The following is a 16,339-nucleotide window of genomic DNA, read 5'->3' on the forward strand; positions in this document are numbered from 1 at the left end:
GTTAGCCCTCTCTGACTTGGATCACATTTTTACCAAGGTCATGATCCAGCAGGATGGCGTTTGCTCACATGCCCTTTGGAAGAGTTGGCAGCAGCCTCAGTGGAGCTCTCTTTGGCCCGAGGGACTCAAATTTCCAAAACAAGGACAGTGCTCTGCAGATGTCTGGCCAAGAGATCCTTTAATTCCCCCATTGCCCCCTCCCTGCCCTTCTCCTCAGAGGGCACCAAAGGGGCTTAGCACCCCCTTCCCCAGGAATGGGGCAAGCAGAGGGTCTCCCCATCTCCGGTCTTTGGATCTGTCACCAAGGGACGACCTGCCCTTTCCAGTCCAGGAAGGTGCCATTGTCATGGGCAGAAAGTCTGGAGAGCACCTCCACCATCCCTCTTGCGCTGGATGCCAGACTCACTTCTTCCTGGAAGGAGAAAGGAACAGGGATGAATCCTGAGAGCATGCACATGTTCATGCTCAGGTCAGATCTCTCTTGACGTCTGTGGTGCTCTTTGCTGCTGCGACAGGAGGCTGAGAGCCCAGTGCGCCCAGGTTGGGTGGCGGAAGTGCCTTTGCAGGGAACCAGCCAGCGTGCCCAAGTTGGGCACGGAGCAGGCGTTAAAGGCCACGCTGGAATGGAGTGGAAAGTACTAAAGGTCTCTTGCCCCCCTGTGATGCCCTGGTTGCCACTGCTCACCCTCTGCTTACCTGTTCCACCCCCAGGTCAGTCTTCACGCCCCCCGGGTGGAGCGAAACGGAGAGGATCCCACAGATGCTATAACGCAGGGCCAGGCACCGCGTGAGCATGTTCAGTGCCGCCTGCAGAAGAAGCACATGGTATGAAGAGACAGACACCTGAGCACAGTTGCCTCCCTCCATCTCAAACAAAGAGAAGATTGGCTCTGGCTTCTTTATTGTTCCAGAGGCACTGCTAAGCGCCATCCCTGCCATCCCAGGCTTTAATGGGTAGCTGGTTGAGGGGTAGCACTTCTGCCAACTGCCAATTATGGAGACTAATTAGAACCCAAATCAATGCTAGCCTTACTTAGAGTCTCTTTCTGCTGCAACTGAGACCAAGAAAGGAGAATGGTCATCCTGGTTACCCCACGCCTCCTCCATGCCAGGGCTGGCTGGACCCCTGGAGGGAAAGGCTGACCGGGCTCTGGCCTGGCAGCCTCCTGACACAAACACTGACCACTGCCCTCCCTCCAGACCCGCCTGGCCCTTACCTTGCTGCAACGGTAGCCAACGTCTTGCTTCCAGCCCCAGCCGTCCACAAGCGAGAGGGAGCCATAGCTGCTGGATATGTTGATGATGGCTGCTTTCTTGCAGCTCATCTTACACTGGTTGCTGGTCCAGGCCCCCTTCTTTAGCAAAGGCATGAACGCCTGTGGAAGAGACAGAAGGGGGAAAGAGCATGGCCCCTGGCATTGGTGCCACTTTCTCTTCGACAGTGGAACACACTCCTTCCTCTGAGTGTGGTGGAAACTCCTTCCTTGGAAGTCTTTAAACAGAGGCTGGATGGCCATCTGTTGGGGATGCTTTGATTGAGATTTCCTGCGTGGCAGGAGGGGGTTGGACTGGATGGCCCTTGGGGTCTCTTCCAACTCTACAATTCTATGATTCTCTCACAAATTCCCTGCAAGCCCCACCAGCCATCCCATGCCCTTACCTGGCACATCAGCAAGGGCCCAATGGTGTTGGTGGCATAGACTGCCGCCATGTTCTGGGCATCCTCTGTCTCAAGTGTTGTGTCGCAGGCAATGGCGGCGTTATTGATGAGCAGGTTAAGGCCACTGCCGCCCACCTGCTCCCCCACTTTCTGGGCAGCTGCTTTGATGCTCTCTGGGTCAGTGACATCTGCGAGGGGCAAAGCGGGAGGCTAAGAGAAAAGCACTGCAACCTGGTGTTTATTGCAGGAAGGAAGGATAGGATGCAAAAGCCATAAATCCAGTAACAGGTAAAATACTGACCAAGTTGCAGGACAACAAGAGTGCAGCCTTTTGATCCCCTGCGAGACATTTCTTTTAAGGCCTGGAAAAGGAAAGGAGGGAAGGCAACAGATTAAAAGGAGAAAGGTGTATCATGAGTCCTTACAAAATGTCTTTTGCAAGGTTATCCAACAACCAAAGCTGTGTCTCTGGGAAAACGTGCCATTTTCACTCCCACATTTGATTTTATTTTTTAAAAGATCTTATTCCTTTCAACCCTGAATATAAGGACAGTTGCAGATTTGGCTAATATCTTCAAAGCCAAAATGAAACAGACTATCTCTCTGTTTGCGCTGGCCAGATCCCCATTCCACCTTGGATCCCCTCCTGGGATATAAATTCAATAAACAAAATAATAACAATAAATTCCCGGCTATGGCAGTTTGTCCCTGGCTGCCATGAGGCTCCTCTTGGAGGAAAGAGAAGGATCCAGGAAGCCAAATGCTTAAGAGTTCAGACCCTGTCAGTCTGGGTTCCCCTCACATTCATTCTCTCCAATCTCAAGCTGTTTCTGTCTTGAATGTGAAGAAAAGTGCAAATCTGGGTGAATTCCTATCAGAAGCGAACTTAAGGGCACTCTTCGCCCCTCTCTACCGCTGCTGATGATCCACGGCTGGATCGCCCACGTCCCTGTTCCTTGTGGGGCTGGCCCTGACACCAAGTGATTCTTGGGGGGCAGCCAGATGCCTCCTGCAGCCCCCTTGGAGGCAACATGGGGCTGAAGATGAACCCACAACTCTCTGAATCAGACAGCTGGCAAGAGAGGAGCAAGGTGCCATCTTGCCAGGTTCTCTTGGAAGAGTGTCAGGCGGAGGACGGAGGTGGCCTCGGTCCTTCTGCATGTTGGATTGTTACTCCCACGGTTCATTAAGATCCATCACTAGGAAGGGACAGGGATTGGGGCCAGGCAGATGATTTAAGGCCATCTTAACGTTGGTTGCTTCTGCCACCCGCCTCCTCTTGCAGCTCTTCCTTCACCCTCCGCCATGCGCACCCCACGGGAGCAAAGCACCCTCTGAAAAGCGAGTCCTGTCCTATCTGCTTCACCGCATGTGCTCCAGATGCACCACAGAAGGTGTGAAGCGCCACAGAAGTGTGTGAGTTTGATGCGCCCAGAGGGCAGAGTGCTCCCATCCCACCCTAGTCCTCCTCACCTGGGCTCCGGGCCCATCTGGATGCCGGCAGGTGGCAAAGAGGAGCTGGGGGGGATGTGGCAGCCCCAGGAAGGCCTCTACCAAGCCCAGGCCGATGCCACGGTCACCTCCGGTCAGGAGCACGCTCTGCACCTTGAAGTCTTCCATGGTTGCTGCTTGGCGTCTGGAGAAGTGGCAGAGGGATCGCTGGCACTTCAGGGACTCTTCCCATCTGTCATCAACACCTCAGTGATGCAAACACAAATAATCAGAGGCGTATCTCTGCCAGCCAGCGCAAAGGTTCGCAATCAATAAACATACGCCTAGGAAGAGACTGGAATAATTGCAAGACTCTCATTCTGGCAGGAGGAAACAATGCCTCAGCTGCAATTGTTCTGGGCAGGGCGGCTTGTGGGTGTCCAGGGCCAATTTAATGACACGCTGGCATCCTTCAGTTGTGGGCGGCATGTAGCCTAGCCTCCCTCCGGCTATCTTGCCTGCACCTTCCCTTGGCCTCCTTTGGCTCCCATCGCACCAAACTCAGAAATGCTGGGTCTTCTCTAGCCCAGGTATATCAACACAACTTCAGCATTACTCTAATAGCAAAGGACCACAGAAAGGGCTCAGAAAGGAGGAGTGATAACCCTTTTCCAAAAAAAAAGGAGAGCAATAGAATCCCCCCCCCCCCCAAATTAATGGCCATCTCCAGGCCAGTCTCCAACACAATTCTTTAGGAAAGGACGAAGAAAGGCCTAGGTAGGTTTGAGGGGATGCTTGTCTCCTCTGTGTAAAATGGAACTAAATTTCAGGGTGCCATGAACTGCTAAAAAATGTATGCGTCTTAGAGCAAACGAGAGAGTCATTGTGGCGCCTTGAACAACCTGAGGGCACACAACAACAGCAACAACCACCACCACCACCTGAGACATGCATACGCATTTTCAACAATTTATGGACACAAATCTCCTAGGTGTTTCAATTATCATGCAGCCATATGTAAACAGTTATTATCATGTAGCATATCAGTTATTAAGTGTTAATAAAGTAACCCGGATCCATATCAACTGTGTATTACACTGGAAGCGCCGAAACATGCAACGGAGCCGGGAGGCAGGGAGTTGGCTGTTTTTCTTTCAGAGGTGATCAGAGGTATTGATCACCAAATGAGCCATTTGGGCTGGAGCTGGAAAAGCCAGGGAGCCAGGAGCTGCTCAGCGGCCTTCTGGCCCTTGGAAACATTTCCAGAGCCCCTGTTTCTGGACTGCAGATAGGAGAACAATTGCCCCAAGGTTCAGGGCAGGCAGGATCGGGGAAAGGAAGAAGAAGATGTCCACCCAAAAGGAGAGAAGAAGGGCAAGATTGGGTTCTTTGCTCGGTTGAGGTCCAAGATGTGAGCAAGTGACATGCCCTTCTCTAGGGACAGGTTTTTGGGATAATTTTGTCTTTTAAACTGATCACTCAGCTTGATGCATTTGCCTGTCGGCTGCAATGCTGCCTTTAGTCACTACGTGGCAGATTCTCATAACCTTTCTTAGGAGTTTATCGCGCCAGGCCAGTAAAGCCCAATTGCAGTAGCATAAGAGTACTTACCACACGGGTTTGTGTCTTACTTGTTGCTGCTCTGTGTTTCATTGACAGTTTCCGCGCTGCCATAAGTACCTGCCAAAGACAGGACTATCCCACTGTACTTGCACTGTACTGCTAAACTCCTTGGAGTTCATGGGGCATTGCTATAGCACCTCTTTCCCTTTTCTTCTCCTGTCTCCAGGGAAAGGGTGGGATTGGTGCTGGGATGGCAGCCCTGCCATGATCGTTTGGCTTTATCCTGGGGCCCAGTCTTGAGTCACAAAAGGAGAGCAGCTGCATTCCTGGCCATATTTGCTCCCCAGTAACCCCTACTTACTTGGCTCCTTGAAGAGATGGATACAACGCGGCGCTGCTAATGGCGCAGTGACTTCAATGGTGTGTAATTATAGTGCTCCAAAAGGAGTCTGGTGCCTGGAGTCAGCAAATGGCTCACTCCTCCAGTTTCAGTCAAGGGAGGCACTTCTCATCCCAAACAAGGGAAAGCGCAGCCTCAGCACCCGCCTCTCCTCCGCCTTCAGTCCCTGCAAAGCCTCCCCACGGAGGTAGGTCCTCCCAGAGGTTTTAGGCAGAGGGCCCAGCATCAAACGCCATTTGCTATTCGGTCTTAGGAGTCAGTTGCCCTGTTGGGTTCGGGGGTCAAATGCCACCCCATGCCCCCAGTTCAGGCCCAGGCTCTGTAAAAATAACATCTGAACGTACATCCATTGGACCTGGCACTGGCTGGCAGGGCCCTCTGTGTCCAGTCCACTCCTGCTCTTTCCAAGCATCTCCTTTCTCTTAAATAAATTGGGTACACTGGTGGGTAAATGGACAAATATTCAGCTTTAAACATAAAGCAGACCGACAGCCTGCTGGCAAAGAACTCAGGACAAGAGCATGCACACCTGACATTTGTTTATTAGTGTGTGCATGTGTATATCTATATATCACCTCTCGGGGCTCTAAAGGCACTACAGTTAGAACTTTATTTGGAATACTTTTTGCAAAAAAGAAACAGCTACAAGGAGGTAATACATGTGTGTGTGTGTTTGTGTGTGTGTGTGTGTGTGTGTGCATTCCAGTCGCCTGTCCACTTATGGTTAACCCATGAATTTCACAGGGTTTTCCTAGGCAAGGAGTGGTTTTGCCAGTTCCTTCCTCAGAAACAGAGCCTTCAGCATCTGGTCTTCCTTGGTGATCCCCCTTCCAAGTACTAACCAGGCCTGACCATGCTTAGCTTCCAAGGGGATCAGAGGGGATCTGGTGCCTTCGGGGTATTCAGGCAATTGAGGAACTGGTTCCAAGGACCAAAGGCCCTGAAAGGAAGCTTGGCAGGGATGGCGCTGATCCCTTGCCCAGGGGCCACTCAGGGCCCTCAGGGTGCTGCTGGGCCAGGCATGCCCTTTTGGGGCCCCAGATCCTGGCCAGGCTCATTCCGAAGGACGAGGCCTTGCAGAAATCCAAACTACTCAGGGCATTATGGGCCAAGACCAGCCCCTTGAACTGAGCATCCGGCTGAGGACCGCGGAGAGGGGAGGGGTCACTCAGGGCAAACCAGCCATGACCTGAAAAAAAAAGAACATGAAAATGTAAACGTCACATTACGAAATACTCAAGAGATCTGCACATGTGACAAAAAACCATGCTCACATTGTCTGTGCTGCAAGATGTTTGTAAGAGCAAAGCAAAATTACATAACAGTGCACATAGTTTAAATTACCTAGTGCATTTTAATTGCATTTTAAATGCATTTTAAGCATTAGCAGCATAATCTTTTTTTTTTTTGAAAAGGAGACTAGAAACAAATTACTAGGCATACCTTTCTGAAATCACCAAGATAGACTGTTTTCCTTAGTAGCACCATTTCCATACAGAGCACCACTTGGATTATTGCCTGGTAAACTGTTGTCTTCCCCACTCCAAAAAAAGTGGCAACAATGGAGTAGGAACCCTTGTGAGCCAGGAAATATACGGCGATGGCAACCTGCTTATCAACTGCAACGGCCTTGCGCAGACGTGTGTCCCGCCGGGTTAGATGAGGACGCAGCTCCTCCACAATCATATTAAATACCCCACGCGGCATTCGGAAGTACCGCTTCCACATCCAGTCTGACCAGACAGTTCTAGCAAAAATGTTCCAGTGGACATCAGTCTTGGGGCACACCCACTACCTTCTTGGCATCGGCTCATAGCACATCTGAACAGCATGCAAATAGGAAGAAAGGACATCATCCAAAATGTCAAAAAAGGCAGCGATCTCAGGACTTCAGAGCGGACAGCACCAGCATCAAAGATTCCCAGAACTTCTGTTCTACGCTGCAACCAATTTCGAAGCAATATACATGCCTGCAAATTGATCAGCAGAGCCTGGATGGTGTCCATGATTGTAGAACAGTAGAATGAAACAATGACTGGAAGAAGCCGGAAACTGCAGGGCCGCTTTGCAAATTAGGCGATTAAACGCTTAAACACTTCTCATTGGCTGTTTAAAAAAAAACCTGCCAAAAAAAGGGAGGGGGAACTAACGGACACAAATGGGAACGGGGGAGCATAAAAACCCAAATCAAATTGATGCGATTTACAGTGACGACATGTTGACGTCATGTTGATTGACAGCTGTTTTTTTTTAAAAAGTTCAATGGGAACAAGAGGCAAATTGAACCGATTTAAAAACACTCCATTGTAAATTAAATGGGAACGAATGCAGGGTAAATTAAACCGGAACATTTTTCAACACCTATGTAAATGGGAACGATGGACAAGATTCGAATCAGACCAAAAAAACCCACCAAATCTTGATTGGCTGAAATATAAGTCGTGTTATAATCTAAGTGGGAACGCCTCCTAAGGTTCAAACTTGGCAGCCCTCAGGCGGCTTCCTGAATGCTTTGGAAGGGATTGCTTTCGTACTGCAGTTGCAGCATTGGGCTAGGACCCTGGAGACCAGGGTTCAAACCCCGGTTCGCCATTTAATTGGGTGACTTTGGGCACATCACACACTCTCAGCCTCAGAGGACGCTTGCCAATAAAACCTCATGATAGGTTACCCTTAGAGTTGGCGCAAGTCAGAACCAGCTTGAAGGCACACAACAACAACAACAACAACAACAACAGTAATATAACTGGGAGGCAATTCTATTGAATGTTTTGAGAGCCAGCGTGGCAGAGTGGTTTGAGCGCCAGACTAGGACACCGAGAGACCAGGGTTCGAATCCCTTTTGCTGGTTGGTGTCACACTCTCTCAGCCTCAGAGGAAGACAAGGGCAAATTCCCCATTTTTTATTATTATTATTATTATTATTATTATTATTATTCATTTGTATGCTGCCTTTCTCCCAGAAGGGACCCAAGGCAGCTCACATTTCAAGTAACATTGCAGTAAAAACACTCAAGAGTTAAAATCATCTAAAGACCATGTAAATCCACCAAGCTGACCTTTGTGTCCCTGCATCCGATGGTGAAGGGCTCCCACATCATGCCAAACTGGCTGGAGCCCTTTGCTCTGAGCATCAGGTCAACCTGAAAAGGGCTGATGCCAGAGAGTCAGTGGGAAGGTCTCTGAAGATCAGCAGAGAAGGAAAACCCCGCAAAGCTGTGGGCTGCAGTTGTGAAAGACTATGGCGAAAGTATGCAAAAGCTAAAAGGCACAACCAAAACACACACCCCACACAAAAGTGGTTATATTTTAAAATGCCTGCCTCAATGTTATGCCTGACTGATATAGGAAATCTTTCACTATTTCATTGTCTTCATTCCTCGCTTTAAAGGTATGTTAACCATCTGTGGCCATTGATTTTGCCTCCTTTGGATTCAAGGGCAGTCCTGCTTTGCACTTCCTCCCTTGATTTTTATCAATGGTCATTCCAGAAGCACAGAGTCCTCTGCCCCTTCAAAGGCCGATGCTCCTTCCTGCCATTTCCGCAAAGGCTTCCTCTGAGTTTACTCACATGTTCTGCAGAGAGGATGATAAAATGAAAACGGGGGGCCCAGTCTGTTCCCCCAAATTCTGCCATGAACGAAATAGTTAACAATTCCCCGTGCCTTGTATCAAACCTTGATCAGAAGATTAGCTGCAATCGAGAGATAAGGGAATTATAGCAATAGAAAATTAGGAAAGGGAAGGGCAGGCGTGAAAAGTATAGACAAGATCTTAACTAGCCGAGATCTCTTTGGCACATCTGCTTTGCATTTCTTGTAAAGCAGACCACAGTTTATCACAATCTCTTTGTGCGCTCTGAAGAAGTGTTGTTGTTGACCGCCCTGGAGTCACACACACACAGCCCACGCCTGCTGCTCCCTCGGGTGAGGCTCTCCAAGCCCTCGTCCTCCATTCATCTGCTCAGGTCCTGCAAATTCATGCCTGCGGCTTCCCTGGCTGACTTAATCCGTCTTGCTCTCTGTCTTCCTTTCCTAGCATTGCTGTCTTTTTCAATGAGTTCTCCCTTCTCAGGATGCGATTTGGGCATTTTGGGTCCCAGGGAGAGTTTGGGCTTGACCTGTTCCAGGACCCATTGGCTTGCCTTTCTGGCCATCCATAGTGGCCTCAGCGCTCTTTTCCAGCCCCACAGAATCTCAAACAAATGGATTTCCTTCCCATCTGCTTCCTTCACTGTCCAGCTCACATCTGTACATGGAGATGGGGAAACAATGGCTTAGACAGGTCTAACTTTGGCACTGAGTTGTATGTCTTTGCTGCTTAAGATCTTTCTATTATTATTATTATTATTATTATTATTATTATTATTATTATTTTCTCTCTCCCAGAAGGGCCCCAAGGGGCTCACAGGTAAAAAATATTTTAAAAATATTTTTAAAAACATTATAAAAAACATTACAAAAACACAAAACATTTAAAACCATCCAAGAACCACCCGCCGTGGCTGACCTTCCCATTCCTAATCTTCTTGCCTCTCGACTGCAGTCAGCATTGTGACCAGGGTTGGAGACAAGGCTCAGGAAAGGGTTAAGCACTTCAACTTCCCCATGATCTGGGTTGGTTTTATGTGGATCCTCTGGTCATTACCTTTGCTTATATTCAGCAGTAAGCCTGCCTTTGCACTTCTTTCCTTGACCTTCCTTAACAATTGCTCCTAGTCTGTGATATAGTATGGCATCATCTGGATATCTCCGCTTGCTGATGTTTCTTCCTCCATTCTTCACTCCTCCTCTTCCTTCTCCTGAGTCTAAACCTGTTCTTCCTATGATTTCTTTTCCTGCATACGATTTGGATAAATGGGTGATAATAGGCAGCCTTGCCTGACTTCTTTGCCAATTGGGAACCATTCTCTTTCTCCAAATTCTGTTCTAACAGTTCTAACAGTGGTGTTGTATGTTTGTATACTCTCCTCCCTGGTTGCATGAAAAAGGTATTTGCAATGAGTAGGTTGTTGGCCTTGTAAGATTCTATCAGATGCTCCCCTGCTTCATTTCTTATACTTGGTCTGAGTCTTCCTGCTGGTTTTGATTCTTCTTTGCTGCATGCCTGAATATAAATCCACTTTGGGGGATGCTGATGCGTCTGGCTTTCTTGTGCCTTTATGCTGTGTCTCATGATGGTCTGCATGGAGCAGAAGGTGAACTTGGGCCTTTTGCTCGGCCGCTGGCTTGGCAACTCCATTGTGGAAATGAAAGGAGGCCAGACCGGTGGGCCCAGGTCTCTGAAGATGCCTGCGAGGAAAAGGAGGACTGCAGGAGCCAAGCCCTGCAATTCTGGGAGCCACGCGTGCCTCACACACCCAGAAGCCTGCTCTCCTGCTTTGGTGCAGCCAAGGAAACCGGAGGAAGCCTCTCACCCCATCTCTCCATTTTCTCCTCCTTTTCTCTCCTCCCATCCCTGGAGTGACTCAGGATTAAGACACACTTTCCTGGGGAGGGAGGAATGGCCCCCAGCCATTGACACAAACACACAAACACACACACAAACACACCCTTGTGTCAGTCAAAAAGCCGCACACCTGGGAAGACTGCACTCAAATTTGGAGGATCCAGGCCAAGGGAAGGAAACCAGCAGCTGGAGGTGACCAAAGGAGCCGGCAGCCATGGAGGGGTTTCGTCCTCGGAGTGTCTTCGTGACGGGCTCCGACCGGGGTCTCGGCCTGGGGATGGTGGAGCGCTTCCTGGAGATGCCCGATCCCCCCGAGTGGGTCTTCGCCACCAGCCGTGACCTGGACAGCCCTGAAGGCAAGGTAAGGACGGTCCTGGGATGGACGGGGCCTGGACAGAAACCCTACAGCAACCTGGAAGAAGTTACCCTTTGCATTTATGGCTTTTAAAAAAATTGCATGCCAAATGGATAATGAAGTTACATTTGAAAAGCAGCACAAATGAACAGAACCAGCATGGCTTTGTCAATGTAATGAGGAATGTTTTCTAGTTACTTTTAAAAGTATCTTTTGAGAGGTCTCTTTTATCAGCCCATGCAACTTCTGTACTCAGGCACAGTGCAAATGTAGCTACCTCTCCGCCTCTTGCAAAACAAAAAGAAACACGTTTTTAAAATTATGTTTGAAATTACATTAGACTGTGTGAGATAAAAAGAAACACATGTAAATAGACGCATATAAAGATAAGGTTTAAGATGACATTAAACTGTCGGTAGAATTAGAACCGTTTAAAATGTCTCCATTTGGGCAGAGCTTCGACAGCTCCCTCGCTGAGAAGTTGGTGGTGGCCATGATGGCCCCCAAAGGCTCCTGCAAAGGCCGCATGAATCGGACTCCAGTTTGCACCAAGAAGTCCAGGACTATTCCAGCTGCCCTTTCCCCCAATGCCTCCTAAGATGTCCTCATCAGGGGTTGGTCTGGGGCTCTTTCCCATCCTTTCATGAAGGAGGAAGGATGGCATGAAGCACCCAGGATGGCCAGGTCACGGCTCAGGTGTCTGGGTGGCTCTCTGTCACCCGTGTGTCTGGCCAACAGTGACACCCGACCGCTGGGCAGACTTTCCAGGTTCCCTTTGGGGTGGCCATCACAGAACCCCAAAAACGGACAGGCTGCAAGCAGTGGGAGTAATGGGGGTTGAGGCAGGGGGTGGCCGTGAGACGAGAGAAGAGCAGACCCCCCCCCAGAAGGAGACAGAGGCCGGAGGCATGGGGTCTTCACATGAATGTGTGTGTGAGAGAGAGATACCTCTGCGTCATGGTGGTGGGTGGGTACAGCGCTCAGGGCCTCCTTTGGCTCCTGGTCCGGCCGGCAGAAGGAGGCTGATGACCACCGCATTGTCCTCTTCCTTTTCTGGGATGTCTCCCCAGTTTGGGTTGGCAAAGAAAGAAAGAGTCATCATCCTGAGGCATGCTTTTCTGGTTTTCCTTCTTTCCAGACGCTGCAGAGGATGGCTTCACAGCATCCAAACCTGGTGGTGCTCCAGCTTGGTATGTGCTTGTTTTCACTCTGGAGTTAGGCAGTGTCATGTTTTAATGGGTTCCTCCCTGGAAATTTTCCGCCTGCTCTCTGCAGTTTTTGCTGGCGTCATGGCAGGGCTAACCATGCCGCCCTGATGCCATGGGGCAGACCCCCTAGGGAGCAACATTGACCCATTGGCTGTGGGTTCGGTGCCCCCAGATGGTGGCCGAAGTGGCCAAAATGGGCCGAGTGTCAAGAGTGCAAGGGCCGAGGGAAACGCTGCCTCCCCCAGACGTGGCCCTGCTCATGTACGCAATGGGACCAGAGACATCAATGGCTTTTCCATCTCTCCAAGCAGATATCAGGGACCTGAAGAGCATAGAGGCCGCCGTCCAGAAGGTCAAGGAACATGTAGAAGAAAATGGGCTGACACTGCTCATAAACAATGCTGCCATTTTGATCAAATTCACCACTTTGGCAAATGAAACCATCAAGAACATGACTGACGTCTACCTCACAAACACCATTGGGACCTTGCAAGTCGCCCAGGTGAGAACCCGCTGGGAAGGGCTTCCATCTGACCTTCAGCAGTGTCAGGAAGGGAGCGTCTGTTTTGGGGGGGGGTGTCCCTGGGGGAGAACATGGCGGCCATGGGGCAGCTGTGGGGAGGAGACACAGCTGGGACTGTGGCTGAGGCCAAAAAGGAGACGGACTGCCTTTTCCTAGCCCTAACCCTGGTTTTCAGCTGTGACATCTTGCAGGGTATGGATGATAAAGTGCCTAAAGATTTCCCAGGTGGAAGCCAGGGCCCTGTGGCCGGATGGCATCAGAGCGTGTTCAAGGCGGCAAGAGGTGCTTGTGAGGCAGAGCAGCCCAAAGCCAGGAAGGCTGCAGCAGTTTGCTTTGGCCTGAGCCTCCTGGGAAGGGCAAGGCTCCATCCCTCTGCTCCTTCCTCCTGCTGAACTCACAGCAAACTACTTTTGCACTTTGAGCATTGCTTAACGGTTTGCAGCAAAGGTAGCAAGCCGAGCGGAAGGGGGGAAAGTGGGAGGGGAAGAGGGACCCTGGGACACTCCAAAAGCCGCTGAGAAAGTGTGAAGATTAACTGGGGCTGCCAAACTGGGGGCAGTGGGGGGCATCCTCTGAGAGGAGGGCATGCCATTGCCTGCAAGAGGCAGGGTCGAGGGGGCAAGGCTGGGGTCCCCCCCCCTTTGGGCATCGCTGCCAGGGCCAGGCCTTTCTTTCATGGGTGCCCTCTTTGCTTCCAAAAGGCCTTCCTCCATTTGCTGAAGAAAGCGGCCCAGAGAAGCCCCCAAAGGGAAGGGCTGAGTTGCAGCAAGGCCGCCATCATCAACATCTCCAGTGACTTTGCTTCCCTGGAAAAAATGTCTGGTTGGCATCTCTCTCAAGTCATCTCCTACCGCTGCAGCAAGGTAAGAGCGGTGGGCCACGCTCCCCTCGCACGCGCCTCCAAGGCGGGCAGTGGGCCTCCTGGGCTTTTTGTTTGTTGGCTTTCAGTCTGGAGCATCACAAACACACACTTTCTGCCTCTGGCTCCTTGTGGGGCTTCTCTTTCTCCAGACTGCAGTGAACATGCTGACCCGGTGCCAATCCTTGGAGTACAAGCCGCTTGGGATTTTCGCCATGTCCATCCATCCTGGCTGGGTGAAAACGTCCATGGGGACAATGCTGGTAAATGACCAAAGACAGACAGAGCTGCACCCGGACAGAGGGGTCCCAGAGAAAAAGGGGGTTGGGGCAATCTCCCCAAATGGATCTTGGGCACAGGGATGGGTCTCCTGGCTCCTTTGGGAATGAGCCCAAGGATGGAGGAGGAGGAGAACTGGGATCAGAAGGGAGATGCAGCTGTCATTCCACTGGGACAGTCTTCCAGACACTGAAACGTGACGTTCTCTTAATATATGCCAGTAATATGCCCCCAACCCACAGGCTCCCTGGGGGGTGTGCTTTATTCTCTGAAAACACAGGGGTTTTTATACACCTGGCAGGGGGACCTTTGGGGAATCCATCTCTGATGTTTCACTTGCTGATATAGAATTGTCCGGAGGGTCTCATGCGCCATTAGAAAGAATGTCTTGGCAATGAGAGCAGTGCCACAATGGAAGCCAGAGAGGTATTGGGGTCTCCTTCTCTGGACAGTTCTCTGCTTCTGGGAGGTTCTGTCTGAAGATGCTGCACTGAGCCTGGGTTGCATTGGATGGTCTCTGGGGCCTCTTCCAATGCTATGATTCTATGAATGCTGACCCACCCTTTGTACATGCCGATTTAGGACTGACTAAGAGTAGGGGAAGTGGAAGTAAGAATAATTTGGGAAACACAGTGACTCCCCCCCCCCCCCATGCTACTAGCAACAGACACATGGCAACCTACATCCTATTGCTAGTCGTAACTGGAGGACATCCATTGAACCAACTGGATTTACCTATGTGTTGAATCACCATTTAACAGTTGATTCAAGGGGTCTACTCCAAAAACATCACAGCCTGTCCAGGTATTCTGCTGCCGTGAAAGGTTCCTGTGGATTTGGGGGATATGTTGCTTTGGGCCCACAGCATGCTGGGTTCTGCATCAGAAAAACAACAACCCTGAAATATTTCCAAATGTTTTGTGTTCCTGGATGTTCCAGGTCCCACAAACCGTGGCAGAGAGTTCCTCTGGGATCGTGAAAGTGCTTTCCTCCGTGACGGAAAAGGACACAGGCTCCTTCATTGACTGGGAGGGCAACGTTGTCCCTTGGTGAAGCAAAGGAGTTGCAGGTAACGGACGCCGGAAAGCTCTGCAACGAGGGAAGCTTGACCAAGAAGCAGCGCTCCCTGGGCAGCAGCCCTCTGCGCCTGAAGTGCCTTGTCGCCCAGCAGTTTTAAAAATACATCTGAAATGGGTCGTTGGTTTGCTTTCATTTGAGCTCGCTCCAGGCTGCCAAGAGCATGCATACACCCAGGTGTACACATACACACACACACACTTATGCACACACAAGTACAGCCCTTTGGTTGACTTCTTGGAGGGCTCCAGCCAATGCTTACCTGTGACGGCTTGGCCAGGCCTTCCATCTGTCCGTCCGTCCGTCCGTCCATCCATCCATCCATCCACACATCCTTTTGCGCTCTGGTCATCCAGTTGTAAAAAAAAGCATACCCACAATCCTCCCACCACACCCACGAAAGCCTCTGTGTTTCTAACTGCTGGAAGTGTTTGAACAAGCAGAAAGCAAAGGTGCTTTGCACAAAAACAAAGCAGTTAGTCTGCCCTGAAGCCAGGAAAGGGGTGGCAGGGTGCCCACAGCAGGGCCACCAAATATGCCAAGGCTCCTGCCCATCTCCAAAGGAAGAGACCCAGGTGTTGGCTTTGACCCACAGGAGGGAGTCCCCTGCCCTTCCAGATGCCCTTGGACTGCAACACCCACCATTCCTCACCTTTGGCTATGCCAGGCTATGCTGGGCTGATGGGAGATGCAGTCCAGCAACAGGCAGCCTATCTAAACTGTCCTAAAGCAGCCTTACTTACTGAGTTCCTAGAATCCTCTGTCTCTTCTTGGTCCTCAAATGTAGGAGGAGGAAAAGGAAAGAAAGGAAAGAAGAAAGCAACGAAAGAAGGAAGGAAACTGGAGCCCTCCCCCCCATGCCACCCCCACCCCATGTGTTGAATTCTCCTTGTCTGCCATCATATTTTCAACTACCGAAAGGGTGTGGGGAAGGTATGGGGTCATCTCTGTGTGTGTGCCTGTGATACTTTTGTTCCCAAAATCACTCCCACACACGCCTTTCATCTCAGCCCTGAGAGGATAAGGAGCACAAAGCCTCTCCTGGAGCACACCTGTGTTTGAGGAGGTATCAACCGCCCCAGGAGATCAACAAATGCCAAGGGATTAAGCTCAGGCATCCAGGAAACAATGGCACGCCTGCAGAGGCCAGGGCCGGCCCTGTTTCAGCACGCTCAGTGGCCCCTGGGCCATAGGAGAGCCTCATGCGTGCCACACAGACCCAGACCCCATGCACAATGCTCAGGGGCGCTCTGCCCAGAAAGATGCCAGCCGTCAAAGGGAAGGTGCTCCTCCCAAGGGACTTAGGCTCATGAATCAGCCTTTTGCCAAAGGATAAACAATTCTGATATGAAGAACAGTCGGATTTGTAGAATAACTTTACACAGAAGCAGGACTGGGGCTCTAACATTGCTCTGGCCACTTCAAGCTGCCTCTGTGCAAAAAGAGAGATAAAATGACCCCTTTGCAAATGATGGCTGAGAGAGCCTTTGGTCCGATCCATCTGAGCATGTCTGATGTTCCCACCATTTTGCACAT

General features: G+C 50.5%; 1 protein-coding gene across 3 annotated transcripts; it reads right to left on the bottom strand.

The window, feature by feature from the left end:
- Positions 1-176: 176 nt before the first annotated feature.
- LOC149306130 (uncharacterized) lies at positions 177-5,076 on the bottom strand. 3 transcript variants are annotated; one of them, XM_089476777.1, is made up of 7 exons: positions 5,016-5,076; positions 3,134-3,357; positions 1,962-2,022; positions 1,661-1,848; positions 1,218-1,376; positions 697-807; positions 177-412 (listed from the first exon to the last, which is right to left on the bottom strand). In XM_089476777.1, exons 2-7 carry the CDS (start codon positions 3,278-3,280, stop codon positions 299-301), a joined length of 780 nt encoding a protein of 259 aa, XP_089332903.1. In that variant the 5' UTR covers positions 3,281-3,357; positions 5,016-5,076; the 3' UTR covers positions 177-298. The 3 variants fall into 3 exon arrangements, with proteins under 3 accessions (XP_089332903.1, XP_089332905.1, XP_089332904.1); XM_089476778.1 differs by having other exon boundaries at positions 396-412; positions 686-807; XM_089476779.1 differs by lacking the exon at positions 697-807.
- Positions 5,077-16,339: the final 11,263 nt, after the last annotated feature.

This window comes from Sceloporus occidentalis, unplaced genomic scaffold, assembly GCF_023333645.1.
Source record: "Sceloporus occidentalis isolate IW3139 unplaced genomic scaffold, rSceOcc1.0.p SCAF_10, whole genome shotgun sequence".
Taxonomy (NCBI): domain Eukaryota; kingdom Metazoa; phylum Chordata; class Lepidosauria; order Squamata; family Phrynosomatidae; genus Sceloporus; species Sceloporus occidentalis.

Excerpts from the sequence above, each read along its gene's own strand:
- LOC149306130 (XM_089476777.1), bottom strand. The coding sequence starts at position 3,280 with ATGGAAGACTTCAAGGTGCAGAGCGTGCTCCTGACCGGAGGTGACCGT. Across the intron at positions 1,849-1,961 it reads TCTTGTTGTCCTGCAACTTG|ATGTCACTGACCCAGAGAGC; the intron begins GTCAGTATTTTA and ends TGCCCCTCGCAG. Across the intron at positions 808-1,217 it reads TTGGCTACCGTTGCAGCAAG|GCGGCACTGAACATGCTCAC; the intron begins GTAAGGGCCAGG and ends CTTCTTCTGCAG.